Source organism: Monodelphis domestica, chromosome 4, assembly GCF_027887165.1.
Source record: "Monodelphis domestica isolate mMonDom1 chromosome 4, mMonDom1.pri, whole genome shotgun sequence".
In the NCBI taxonomy this organism is placed as follows: domain Eukaryota; kingdom Metazoa; phylum Chordata; class Mammalia; order Didelphimorphia; family Didelphidae; genus Monodelphis; species Monodelphis domestica.
Genome location: NC_077230.1, coordinates 58,052,856 through 58,068,093, shown reverse-complemented (window position 1 = coordinate 58,068,093; position 15,238 = coordinate 58,052,856). Strand labels below are relative to the sequence as shown.

Here is a 15,238-nt window from a genome sequence, read left to right as displayed (position 1 = left end):
TTCTCACATATCAGAATCAGGAAAACCAGGGGCAAAGCCCCAAGGGTCTGGTGGGATGGAGATGGATAGAAAGCAGATGTAATCTTTGGAAGATTACTAGGAAATATGGTGGAAGATCTTAGCCCTGACAAGATCAGACAAAATGGTGAGCACAGGACTTGGTATCTGGAGAGCAGGATACCAGTACACCCCATATGTGACATCATTTTATCTCAGCTTCCCCCATGTCCAATGCAAGAGTTTGTTTACATATTGTATTCAAAGTCCTTCTAATTTTAAACTTTTAAGATTTCAGAGAGGTCTTCTAGTGTTTTAAGCTTTTCTTCCCCCCCCCCCCCCCCCGTGATTGATGAATTTAGGAATAGCAACTTGTTTCAAGGCTTATAAAACATTAAACAACTTTAAAAAATACAATGGTAGTTTTGAAACATGAAAGGCTAATAAAAATTATGATCAAGTGTTGATAAGTGCAGAATTCTTTGCAAAAGTAAAATAATTACACTTGAGGACTAGCAACACAACTCAAGAATATGAAGTACAATAGGATTAGCCAAGTTCTTTGGCTCCCTGCTAGGCCTGCACTTTCAAAAACTAAAGTCATAAATCGAACCAACCTTTTTCTGGTGTTGGTTCATCAGAATGAATGAATTAACAAATGAATGATTGGATGGATGAAAAAGCATTTTAAAGCATTAAATCAAGAAAACCTTTTGCTTTCAAGGAGTTCACATTCTAATAGAGGACATAATGGGAAAACAGATGATAATTATGTTCTTTAATATAATTTCCATTGATAAAACAACATATATATTTCTTTTTTATCATTTGACAGTTCTAAGGACTCTGGGGATGAGAACTTTTATTTCTTTATGATTTCTAGTAGTAGTGGTTCCTGGAGATGGAAGTAATCAGGTTGCATCTTGACAAGGGAGTTATTTCCTTGGTTAATGGCTACAGAAATGGGCTAGAAGGAGCTCTGATAGTCTGGAGGCCTTTCTAGTCCTGAGACTTTGGGACCCAGGACATCAAAATCAGGGCTTGGTAGCACAGTGGACAGAGCTCTGAAGTTAAGAGTCAAGAAGACCTGAGTTCAAATCCCACCTCAATATATATACTAGTTGTGTGATCCTGAGCAAGTCACTGAACCTGCCTGCCTCAGTTTATTCACCTGTAAATGGAGGCACTAAAAGATCTTACTTCTCAGGGCTGTTGTGAGGATCAAATGAGATAAATTAGCAAACATTAAATCAATATATAAATGCAAAAGCTATAATTATTAAAGTCTGCAGGGAGGTGGTGATAGAGGTTATAAGAAAGGTTTGATTTTCTTGACATCTGCTGCTTCTTGTCCCTCCCTCATGGTGCCTTGTTGCTACCCCTAAAGGTAGTCTTTAGTTGGCAGTTGGTGGGGTCCTGGCCCCTTTTCCAGAGTCTCCTTTCTAAGGAAGGAAAGTTGTGGCTGGGCATCACTACTATAAGGCATCATCAGTCATAAGCAATGTGTTACATGTTTGGCATCCAAAGGTCTTGGCTTCAATCCTGGTTCTATTTATTGCTGTGTGACTTTGACATCATTGCAAATCTGGGATGAGGAGCAGGATTAGTTTCTTATCTGAAGACAGCTAGATATTACAATGGATAGTGTATTAAAGAAAGCAAGCCTCGAGTTCAAATCTAGACACAGAATTTACTAGTTCATTGACCCTGGGCAAATCTTTTAAAAGCTCTCACCTATCCATGTGACTCAGTTTCCTTACCTATAAAATGGGAACAAGAATAGCACCTGTCTCAGGATTTTTGTTCAGATACAATAAGACAATGTTTGTAAAGTGCTTTGCAACTCTTAAAGTGGTCGGTCTATCTATCTATCTATCTATCTATCTATCTATCTATCTATCTATCTATCTATCTATCTATCTATCTGTGTATCTTTGTAACTGTCCATCTGTACATCCATCTTTCTATCTCTATCTATCCATCCATCTATATTTCTATCTATCATCTACCTTTCTAATACTTATCTATCTTTCTATTGTCTATTGATTATCTCTAATATATACATGTATATATGTGCATATGTATTATATACACATTATATAAATATATGTAGATCTGTGTAGATATATATTCTATGTATTATATTATATAATTATATATGCAGGAATATATAGATATATGCATATAATATATGTATATGTGAACTACATATACATTATATAAATATGCAGGTATATGTTTGCATACACATATAGTTCTATAAATATATATGCACATACATACATATAACTCTAGCTATTGTGTATTAGGTTTGTATGATATAGGGGTTGACTAGATGATGTCTGTGGTCAAAAGGAATACATCCTTTGAGCTGATGTGACTACAGCCTCATCAATACCCAGAGATAATGTTCACAAAACACATTGTGAATGACAGGAACTGCATAAATGTATCACTATGATCATTGCTATTATGACGTAACTCAGAGATTAGGGTAAAAACAGGGTGGGATGGGCCATTGGGGTGAACCAATGAATAAAAATGAGAAAGGAAAAAAATTGAGAAATCAAAAGGAATACCAACTGACAAAACACATTTAGCATTTCCTTAAATAGCTTTCTTCTGCATTATGGCAAAAGGGAGGGCCAATGGGGTATGATGAAGGGATGGTATTGCTGCTTGTGGTGGGACAGGTAGGAGTGGGAATTCAGAAGTAACAGTGTAGAATTTAAATTATTTTCATTCTAACCCAGAAAGAATATAAAATGAGACTGTCAATCAGCTGTGGACACTTAGTCTTCTCATTGGTACTTCTTATTGGATAAAGCTAATCCTTGAATTCTCATCACCACTGGGATAGCCTACAGCTTTCTATTTTTGACATAATACTACCTTGTGGTATTTGACAACTACCATCCCCTATGCTAAGACAGTATGGTATAGAAGAAATAATGTTCATTTGAGTTCCTGGATCTACCATTTAGTATCTTAGTTCTTTCCCCCTAAGATTATCCCTAATTTATTCTTTATATATCTTGTTGGCACATAGTTATTTGCATGTTGTCTCTCTGTCAGACTTGGAAACTCCTTGAGGGAAGGAACTTCATTTTGCCTCTTTTTGTATCCCCCAACTTAGCATGGTTCCTGGCATAGAGTAGGTGCTTAATAAATGTTAGTTGACACACTGACTATATAAACTTAGATGAATAACTCAACATCTTGGTTTCCTCATTTATAAATTAAATGGTTTAGACCAGATAACTTCTAAAGCAATGATGGTAAACCTATGACATGTGTGCCAAAAAGGGCACACAGAGCCCTCTCTGTGGGCATGCCTGAAGTCTCCTGCCAGAGTTTGTTACCAGAAAGCCAGAGGGACTCAGGGCAGAGCTGTTCCACTCCCCTTCTCCATGAACCTGAGGACATTCCTCACTTCACCTGCCCCTCTGCCCAGCAGCCAGTGGGAGTGCTTCCTCCCTCCCCTGGCTGGAGTAAGGAGAGTGCTGGGGTGGATGAGGTAGGTGATGGGAGTGAGTGGGGCTGGATCTTGTCTGAGGGGCAGGGATGGGCAGGCACTCTATCTCTAAAAGGTTTGCCATCATTGCTCTAAAAGTGTCTTCTAGATTTTCTTTATACCTTAGAATTTGCTACATTTTAGCCATTTCTCCATAGAAATGGAGATTGAAATTTTGGAAATTTTGGAAGCATTATCTGGCTGGCCCTGAGTAAACAGTGCCACCTGCTTATTCTTCATAAACAAGAAATCATTTTTCATAGGAATCAAAATATGGGATAAAATAACACTCAGCTCATTGTTTCTTTTTCACTGCAGGTAAAAAGCCAAGCCTGAAACTCCATATCAATACCACAGGTGACTCCATTCTCATGAAGTTTCTTCGTCCAGATCCAAACACCAAACTAGAGGGTTTTGTTTTGGGATATGGCAGCAATTCTCAGTCCAACCAATATTTCCCATTGCCTTCAGAAGGGAAATCATCTGAAGCAGAAGTTGGTAAGACAATTGGCCTCTGAGGGTGGAAGAGAAGGGTGGAAGTGTGGTAATGGAAGTAACTTAATTTGAAAGCCATAAAGTAGTCATTTTGTTTTTTAAAACTTGTCCAGAACAGAAATGATGACCTAATTAAAAGATCATCTCCATGACTATTACTGTTGTACACATAGTCCCTCAATTTATGACAGAAAAATATTGTTAAGCAAAAAGAGTGCTAGATGACCTGGTTCTGATTTCTGACTTCAACACTTGCTAAGTGTGACTGACTGGGAAAAAAATCACATTCTGTGCCTTAGTCTCCTCAACTGAAAAATGGGTCTAATTATTTATATTACCTTCCCTGTAGAGTTGTTGGTCAAGTACTTTATAAACCTCAAAAGGCATTAAAGACGTGAACTAATTGCCTTAAAAAGTCATCTCCAATACCATGTTTAAATGAATAGTTTCCTGTGTTCTTTCTCCATTTTCTTCCATCTTTCTTGATAAAAGTTGGTGGTTGAAGATGTATTAGTGAGTTTCTTTTCATTAGAAGTTACCAATCATCAATGTTTTAAGAGGGTGATTTTTCCATTTGGCTAAGACTTGTTCTTTTCCTTAAAAAGTACTGAAACCTGGAGATGTGGAGGAGACTAAAGGTTTGGAGTTCTTGTAATTAGGTAGTGAATCCCAACATACTTAATGGCTGGCTACCAAAAAAAAAAGGTAGGGAAGAAGGAGCTCCATCTTCTTCCTATTGCTTGTTTGGTAGACCACCACGACCAACTCAATCAGGAAACCTTTGCTCAGCTTTCCCCTTTCTGGATGTCTTACCCTTATCAAAGCTAAGTAAACCTTTTTTGTCACATGTACTAGCAGGGTCTCATTTCACTCCAATATTGAACCTGAGGTACCAAATCATCTTAGGCCAAGCCTAGGCCATTACATCATGGAATTTTTAAAAATTCTTCTGTATAAGCTTTAAATTGTAGGATATGCTAAGCTAACCTTAGTGGTCCAGACAGAGCAAAGTGTTTTTCAGATAAAATCATTTAAAAACTAATTTTTATTTCACAAGAGGAATACTAATTGTGAGTATTTTCAGTTGGTTTCCAAACTCTCTAAGGTGTAGATTTAGATTTGGCAACAGTTCCCTGGATCTTCAGTGGTTTAAGAGAACATTAACTAAGGCAGTAGAATAAAATTTATTTCCATGGAAGGTAAATCCAACTGCTTTAATGACAACTTTGGCTTGTTGACAATGGCCATTAAGGATGTGTCCCTCTTGACTTTTTTCCCAGCTTTCCAAACAGAGTACTTTCATTGCACTTCAAAAATCAAATAAATAAAAGCTATACCATTAAAATGGGGCTCCGGGCTCCCTTTCACACAGGAGGTTAGTTATGAAGCAGCTGGAGAATAATTGCTACAGAAATAAATGTTGTCGGAGATTTAGGTACCTTGAACAAATATAACCAATGTAAACTTGGCATAAATACGCTGCACCGGATTTGAAGGTTTGCAAATGTTTCCTGTAACTATCACACCTTATTCTGACTAGCAATAGGATACCAGTGCCTTATCCAAAACACACAAGGTGAAAACACAGATTACAGGTCTTGTTCCCTCTTGAACATCATGAGCAAGTTTTGGGTGTATGTTCATTTGTACTTTGCTAAATATTTCACAATGAGATTATATCAAATCATAGGATGCAAGGTACACTATGAATCTTCAAATTATCATTTGAAAAACTCTACTAATTAAAAGACTTGGGCTGCATATAAGTTTCATTTAGACAAATACGGTGTTATAATACAAATACATTATATTCAAGTAAACAAATAGTAAGGTCTGTTATTTTCCTGTACATGATGAAGGCTTCTTATATGATAATGTCAGTGTCTAAATATTGATGAAAAATCCATGCAAGAACCAAAATATCCACCTTTGAAAACTCTTAAAAACTTAACCAACCCCAGACAACCAGCCACATTCCAAGATTTCATGCTTTCCTTAAAGAACTAAAAATATAAGAATGGGAAGGGGTAGGGGGGAGGTGGAAACAACAGCAAAAATCCACTCTTTCTGAAGGCTAAGCACAATAAATAATTATGCTTTCTGTTTCCTTAGCTTCCAAAATATCCAATCCCTCCTCGCGTTAACTAGTGCTCTGTTTTTTTTTTTTGTATCCTTTATCTGCTTTTACTATTTCCAATATTTAGCATTGTTGCCTTATTCACAAATTATAGTAGTGGTAGGTATAGTAGCTACTCGCCTTTATGTAGGACTTTCAAATATGCCAAATGCTTTACCAACATTTTCTCACTTCAGTACTAAAAAAGTAGGTGCTGTCATTAGGGTCAGACATCTCAAAGAATTGCTCAGCACTGGCCTCTTTCCTTTCTATGTACTTATGACCAAATACGAGGGCACCATTGCCATCCTCTTAAAAGTAAATGTCCCAAGTGATTCCTTGGATAGTAAGGCCCCTACATTTTTCCTCCTGTTAAAAAGTAAGCTTGAAGGGCAGCTAGGTGACTCAGTGGATTGAAAGCCAGACCTAGGTTCAAATTTGACTTCAGATACTTCCTAGCTGTGTGACCCTGGGCAAGTCACTTAACCCCCATTGTCTAGCCCTTACTGCCCTTCTGCCTTGGAACCAATACACAGTATTGATACTAAGATGGAAGGTAAAGGTTTTTTTTTTTAATTGTATTTAGTCAATTTAGAACATTATTCCTTGGTTACACGAATCATATTTCTTTCCCTCCCTCCCCTCCCCGCACCCCTTCCCATAGCCCATACGCAATCACACTGGGTTTTACCTGTGTCCTTGTTCAGAAAGGTAAGGGTTTTTTAAACAATGTTAACACTTATTAAATGTAATATTTATTAACAATAAGTATTTGTTAGCATTTGTGTTATTTGTCAATAACATGTTAACACTCTGACCTAAGATACTTGTGGGATCCCTGGGAAAGCCAGACCTAGGTTCAAATCTGATTTCCGATACTTCCTAGCTGTGTGACCCTGGGCAAGTCACTTAACCCCCATTGCCTAGCCCTTACCGCTCTTCTCTGTTGGAACTGATATTTCGTATTGATTCTAAGACAGAAGGTAAGAGTTTATGAAAATTAAGCTTGAAAGCAGGGACCATTTCACTTCTGTCCTAGTCTCTTCACTGAGGAGCATAGTACGGGGAGGATAGTAGGGATTTCAGAAATCATCATTGATTGATTAATTTGAGAATTTCCCTGTTTTCTGAAGACATGATCCCTTGTTCAACTATAAAAAGTTTAATTGTACTCTCCTGGGAGAAATCCCAAGTCTTTAGTAAATTTGCTACATCTACCCTAACCCTTTTGGCAGCAATCACTTTCTTTGAGAATGTCCATAAATTGAATTTCAGAAATACTATTGGAGCCAAAAAGAGTTCTAAAGGGCTTGTGTTCCACACAGCACATTAGACTCACCATGTCCCAATTAAGTAAAAAAAAAATGCAAGCAGCAAGCAAAGTAGTGAAGGAAGTAAATGATTAGGCTCAGTCCACTTTTTCCTTCGTGGCTGTCTCAGAATTTTTTCCAAATTAGCGAGTAATCTGTTGTTCTAATTGCCATTATTGGCTTCGGCGGGGAATTCTGGAGCTCTCAAAGGACAGGCCAGGTGATGACTGAATTAAGGTGATGTGGACATGCTGGCTCCATTAGACTATGCCTGTAGCTGTTGTGGCAAGAGAGTCTACAGAGACTCTTTGTGTTCTTTGGGGATTCTTAAACCCTTGCCTAATAAGAATGTGAGAAATAGGAATATTTAAGTTGAAATTCCTCCAAGGGCTTTCCAGATTAACAACACCCAATGTCTAACCTGCAGGACAATCTTCAAACACCCCCTTTGCCTTCAGTGTTGTCATTCATGACCCCAAGGACTAAAGCCATCCATGGGGTTTTCTTGGAAAGGATACTGGAGTGGTTTGCCATTTCCTTCTCCAGTGAATCCAGTGGATGTTCTGTCAGGCAATCAAAGGTTAAGTGCCTTTCCTAGGATCTCACAGCTAGTGCCCAAAATCAGATTTGAACTCAGGTCTTTCTGATTCTAGGTCCAGCACTCTGTTCACTGAATGACCTGGCTGTGTCCTAGCTTGTCTAGCAATTGCTGGTTAACACATAATTTTAAAAAATCCCTTATTCCATCTTAGCATCAATATTGTGTATAGATTCCAAGGCAGAAGAGCAGTAAGGGCTAGGCAGTGGGGGTTAAGTGATACCCAGCATCCCACAGCTAGGAAGCATATGAATTCAATTTTGAACCCAGGCCCTCCTGTCTCTAGGCCTGGCTCTCAATCCAGTGAGCCACCTAGCTGCCCTACGAATAAACTTTTAAATGGAGAATTCTGGGGATCCACACATTGCCCATTTAGCTAGAAACTTTAAATAATTATGCCCTACTAGCCTGTCCTTTTTTGAAAGATCGAACATGTTTATGCCCTTCCCCATCTCTTCTTAATATATATTCATTTTCAAGTTAAATATTTACACTGATTTTAAAAAAACTCCCTGGGTTGATGAAAATTCACTAATTCGGTAAGACTATATTTTGCAAAAAAATATCACTTAGTCTATATTCCAGGCTTAATCACTGGATACTTAAGCCATGCTTTCTGTTCTCTGCTTTATATTCTTAAAAATCTTTAGGGATAGATATTTTGAAACCTTCCTTAGTAGTGCATTCCAAATAGCATTTTAAAGACTTTTGCCCACCCTTTGGTTTCCTAGGCTATATATCCAATTTTCTATTCTGATTAGAAAAAAAAAAAACTATTTTTAGGGTTTTTTAAAGACCTTGCTGCTTATTCATCCTTTTTTCAAAACAAATATTAATTTCCAAGTTAAATGTTCATTTCTAGTTGTGCATAGAGACCCTCTGTTTGCTATTATTGTTTGCAATAACTTCTCCTGATACATTAAAAATCCCTGGGGTCTATTATTAAAATTTGTTACTCAAAGAATCCATTCCTTCTCTACCCACTGGTTTACTACATGACCTTTGGCAAATCCTCCCTCATCTGTGAATGGATGATAATGTCTATTTTTCACAGATGGGACGTGGGTGGTTTAATGGATTCCTGATTACAAAGTGATAAGTTGAAATCTCTTGAGTGAAAACTGTTATTTAAGAGAAAGCATTTTTATTGTATCCTGAAGAAAAGATCTCCTCCAATTCATCTAGGCAACACTTTTACTTTTTAATGAAGGGTTGTATTTACTAACTCAAATATTCAAATAGATCTGAATTCTCATTGGTGTGGATTTCCTCTCCGGTGATGCAGATTATAATCTATTCCTGTCTGACCATCCTGTGTTACTCTTGCTTTGGATTCTTTCATAGTTTCTCAATATGGTGATCCATCTGGCATGCTGGGGTCCCTCCTTACTTTTTCTTAAGTCAGTCAATTGGCATTTATTATTTTTAACTTTTTTATTTAGAATATTTTTCCATGGTTACACGATTCATGATTCCTCCACTCTCTTCTTCCTTCCCCCCACTCCCAGAGTGGACAAGCAATTCCACTGGGTTACATGTATCATTGTTCAAAACCTATTTCCATGTTATTCATATTAACCATATCCCTATCAAACTACGTGATAAATCATATGTTTTTCTTCTGTGTTTCTGTTCCCACAGTTCTTTCTCTGGATGTGGACAGTGTTCTTAGAATTGTCCTGGATCATTGCATTGCTGCTAGTAGAGAAGTCCATTACATTCGATTGTGCCACAGTGTTTCAGTCTCTGTGTATAATAATCTCCTGGTTCTGCTCCTCTCACTCTGCATCACTTCCTGGAGGTTGTTCCAGTTCACATGGAATTCCTCCAGTTCATCATTCCTTACAGCACAATAGTATTCCATCACCATCAGATACCACAATTTGTTCAGCTGTTCCCCAACAGATGGACACTCCCTCATTTTCCAGTTTTTGCTACTACAAAGAGTGCAGCTATAAATATTTTTGTACAAGTTCAATTGGCATTTTTAAGTGTCTACTATGTACCAGGAATCAGGCTAAGGGCTGATGCTAACACAGCAAAAGTGCAATAGAGGAAAAGGGCTATCCATCAACTCTTCTTCATTCTCACCATGGAACCAGTCCATCTTTTTATTCAAGCTTACATTTATTTCAGGTCCATTTTATTCCAGTTCTCTGTAGTTTCTCATTTATCATGTTTATCAAACAGCCTACTCATACCCACCAAAAAGCTGTGAGCTATTTGAAAGAAGGAACTATTTTTAAAACCCTTACCTTCTGTCTTAGAATCAAAACTAAATATTGATTCTAAGGCAGAAGAACCCTAAGGGCTAGACAATAGGGGTTAAGTAACATGCCCAGGGACACATAGCTATAAAGTATCTGAGGCCAGATTTGAATCTAGGACCTCCAGTCTCCAGGTCTAGCTTTCAGTCCACTGGTCCACCTAGCTGCCCTGAGGGACTGGCTTTTTTTGTTTTGTTTTTTTTTTTGCTCCTCCTTATATCCTTAGTGCTTAGCAAAGTGACTGGTGTTTAATAAATTCTAGTTGACTGATTAGGAATGATACTCTCTTTTTAATTCTCTAGAGACTATTGTATTACATGATTCCCAGAAAAAAACATTAATGGAATATTAAAATGAAAAAGATTGGCCTTTTTTTTCCCAGAGGGAAGTTTGGGTTCATTAAAAGACTTTTATAATTTCCAAAGTTAATCCAGTCTACTTTGGAGTTTAATTTTAAGCACAATTCATTGTCCATTAATAATATCATTTCAAGTTATATTTATATGTACTGATAGACAAGCTCTTTGGGGTGTCCATTTTAATTGTATGTGTTAATAACAAAAATACTATAATTTATAATAACTACAATATATAATAATAATAGCTATTATATATAGCTTTAAGATTTACAAAACACATTAAAATATTATTTCATTTTATCTTCACAATAACCCTGGGAAATATATGGTAATATCTATAATAATAGAGATTATAATATATAATATATATGATACATAATGCATATTATATATAATAATATAAAGTATTATTATTCCAATTTTACATATTAGGAATCTGAAACAGAGAATTCAAATGACTTGTCCAAGGTCACATAGCTAGGAAGTGCTGGAGATAGGGTTTAAACTCAGGTCTTCCTGATTCCAAATCTAGTGTTCTTTTTACAGTGCCCCTTAGGTGCTATAATCTGAGTAACAGGCATCCTTTATCTAATCTGTTTTTCCTGTGGGTATAGTTACACAAAAATTCCCCTCCATGACTTTGTTGTAGTATGGAAATAACCCTGGATGGTGAAGGGCTGTCACTAGAGGGTACAAACTCTATAGGGCTCTACCAAACTTAAAATGTTTTGAGTATAGGTAGTACATTTAATGAGCATGTAGAAAGTACCTATTACCTGTCCACCAATACACTGTTGGTGGAGCTGTGAACTGATCCAACCACTCTGGAGAACAATTTGAAACCATGCCCAAAAGGCCACACAAAATTGTTCATACCCTTTGATCTAAGAATATATCACAACTAGTTCTGTATCGCAAAGAGATCAAAGATAAAGGGAAAGGATCTATCTGTACAAAAATACTTCTATCAGCTCTTTTTGTGGTGGCAAATAATTGGGAACTTAAGGGATGTCCATCAGTTGGGGAATGGCTGAACCAGTTGTGGTACAAGCTTTTAATGGAATACTATTATGCCATAAGAAATGACAAACAAGATGATCACCCCAAAACCTGGAAAGTCTTTTCTGAAGTGATGCAGAGTGAAGGGAGCAGAAAGAGGAGACTGCTGTATATAGCAGTAGCTATAATGTACAATGATCTACAGGGAAAGACAACTATTATCAGCAATGCAAGGATGTAGGGCAGCTTCAAGGGACTCATGAAAATAAAAACTATCCACTGCCATGGAAGGAAATAGTAGATTCTAAATGCAGATTGAAGCATATGATTCTCTGATTTATTTCCTTCATGAATTTTTGTCTGGAAAATCAGTATGTGCCTTATTTCATAACATGATGAATATATGGAAATACATATTGCATTATAGCATTTGTATGATCTATATCATATTGCCTAGTATGGGGGATGAGTGGAAGGGAAGAAGAGAACACGGATAGGAAAATGTCAGAAAATGATTAAAGTATATCTACATTAAAAAAATAAAGTATACTAAAAAGGCAAAAAAATAAACAGCTATTTTAAAAAAATGCTTAGTATCTGACAACCACTAAGTTAAGCCCTGGGATATATCCTGCAGTAAATGATATCTATTGTTTGAGGACCAGGCTTGCCAAAAAAAGAGAGGCATTATTAGTAGGAAATAAATTCTCTACAATCAAAAGACCAAAGAAAAATAATGGCCCTCAGTCCTGTGCAGACTTCTTCCATTTTTGCAAAAATGGTGTCAGGTTAATTGAAAACTAGGTAGAGAAGGCTAAGAATAACATTTTCTAGAATTTAATTATTTCATAATATAATTACATTATTAAAACCACTTTAATTGTTAGGACTTTAAAATGAGATAATTACCCAGTGACAAATAAACAGTAGACATGCCCCTGGAAGAAATAAATCACATCAATATTGCTATTCTCACTATGAGTTAACCCAAAAGGAAGCTATTAGCTAAATGAAAAAAAATGGTGGGATCAATTTCATCATGTACCCAAATATAGCAGGAGATGTTATTTCATAGGGCATTTGGTAATTTAACTTTATAGCACAATAGCAGGACAAGAATAAACAAAAAGACCACAATGAAAATAGCTAGAATTTATTCATAACAATCTGTTGCAGAGGCTAAAGAGATAAAGTAAAACAAAATTCAGAAAGAACCCATAGGATCTTCCAAATCAAGTCAGTATACCCAAAGCCACTCGGTAACTTTAATTCAAGGGGTGGAGGACAGATACTAACACTACTACACCATCTATCAACATAAATCACGACACTTCCATGGCCTAGGAGATGGTTTGGGAGAATTCCTATGGTTGAAAACCTTATCAGACATAAGGTATTCTAATGATGATTCTCTCAAAATCTATATTTGTTCCTCATGTGAAGACATGACCCAAATTTAAAGCCTTTTCAGCTTGGTAAATTTTGCTAGTTAGTATACATGGCATCAAAGGAGGATTTTGGTTGAAGGATAACAACAAAAAATTGTGAAATATGGTTCAGGATGAAGAAATAAGAGAAATCAAATCATGTAGTTTATTCAGAAACCTAATCTGATACATCATGTGATATTTTTTAACAAAGTGAATACGATGGCAACAGACAAGGGGAATACAAAGCAGTTGTACAAAAAACACAAAACAACTATATCTTAAAACCAAGTAACGAATGGATGTTGATGGATTAGTAATATCTGAATCAGTGGTCTAGTCTTATTAAGACCATTACCTCAGAGCAATCATCAAAATCAATACTAAATTAGAAAAAAGATAAATGTGAAAAATACTACTGTATAAAAACTTAAAAGCCCCAGCTCAACTTCTTCAAACAATGATGGAAAGGAAAAGAGATGGAGGGTGGATTAAAACAACAACAACATGATTCTGGACAAACCCCATTTTTTACAGAAGTCTGATTCGTATAAAGCAATAGTCATAAGAAAGAGGCTGTAACAACCCCAAAACTGTCTTGGCCAACAAAAATGATTTTTCCTGCCAAATGGAGGTAGGTATACAGCAGCCAAGGATAACACCAGGTCAGAAAATAAGTTTATTGCTAAAATGTTAAAGAGACAGATGGTAGAAGATTACAAGCAAGTAAAATCAGAAAATAGCAAAGTGTCTATGACAGAGATATTGATGCAAAGAATCTGGTTGTTGGAGAACCAATGAAAACACTGCTTCCAGAGCTTTAAAAGATAAAACTGGGAATCATAAAGCAGGCAGGGAATGGAATAGATCTGTTAGCATTTTTTATAATTGACTTTTGTCTTAAATGATGTAGAGCCACCTTATTTAGATTCAACACCTCAGTTACAAATATGTTATAAGAGGAAGAAGAACTGGTGTAAAAGAAGAGAAAGATGGGGAAAACAACTGAAAGATGAGAAAAACAGTTGAACTAGAGCAACTGTGCAAAGAAGAAGCTAGAGGCAAGATACTTTTCAATGAGGGGATTGGAGTGAGAAGGGCAAAGTGGGGAACAAAAAGGGCTACATGTAGAACACTGTATTTGAACTGGGTCCTCAAGGACAAGGTTCTAAGACAGAGGGAACAGGAGAGAATACCTTCCAGACACGAGAAGGTTGGCATAATGCCATGGAGATGGGAAATGGAATGTTACATGTAAAATGCAAGTGGGCAAAGATATCTGAATAGAATATTCAGGAAACAAATGATTACTAAACAAGTGTAGAAATACAGGAAAGAGGGGCAAGGTTGTAAAAAAAAAAAAGCCCTTCAAATATCAAGCAAGAATTTAGATTTTGCCTCTTTATACAATAGGGGGCCACTGGAGTTTGCTGATCACCTATACTTTAGGAAAATTACCTTTGTTTCTATTGGGAGGTTGAATTGGAAAATGGAGGCGCTTGAGGCAGGAGTTGACATTTGAAGCTCTTAAAATAGTTGAAGGCAGGTAGGTGGTGGGTTTGCTAGGATTGGAGTCAGGAAGATCTGAGTTCAAATGGTCCCAGAGTCTTAATAGCTGTGTGGCTTTGGGAACAATTATCTAAACTTTTTTGCCTCAGTTTTCTGACTAGTAAAATGGGAATAATAATAGCACCTTTCCTGCAGAGTTATTGGAAGAATCAAATGAGATATTTGAAAAACATTTAGCACAGTGCCTGGCACTATAAATACTGAATCCCTTCCTACTTCCTTTTAGGTGAGAAGTAATCAGGGTCTGAAGTAGGATGTCATGTGGTGTCAGTCCAAACTGTCTTAACAGTCTTAATATTTGTGAGATGTGAGAGGAGACCATGAGATAGAAATGATAAGGTTATAGTAATTGTAAGACTGTGAATCTCTAAGTGACTAGGATGATTGTGATGTTCAATAGTAATATATGAATTCAGAAGTGAAGTGACTTGAGTAGAAACAGAGATAATGAGGTCTATATTGCACATGATGATGAGTTTCAGATGTCTCTAGGACAATCATTTTGAAATATCTAATAGGCAGTTGGTGATGTGGGGCTAGAACTCTAAAAAGAAACTAGGACTTGGTTTGTAGATCTAGAAATCATC

At 36.7% G+C, this 15,238-nt stretch overlaps 1 protein-coding gene across 6 annotated transcripts in view; it reads left to right on the top strand.

Annotated features, from left to right (window-relative positions):
• ABI3BP (ABI family member 3 binding protein) overlaps positions 1-15,238 on the top strand; it is a 293,851-nt gene that overhangs the window by 87,182 nt on the left and 191,431 nt on the right. For all 6 annotated transcript variants that reach the window (XM_056793404.1, XM_056793406.1, XM_056793407.1 and 3 more), the window contains exon 2: positions 3,830-4,009. In XM_056793404.1, the coding sequence (XP_056649382.1) occupies positions 3,830-4,009 (180 nt within the window). The remainder of the gene's footprint in view (positions 1-3,829; positions 4,010-15,238) is intronic.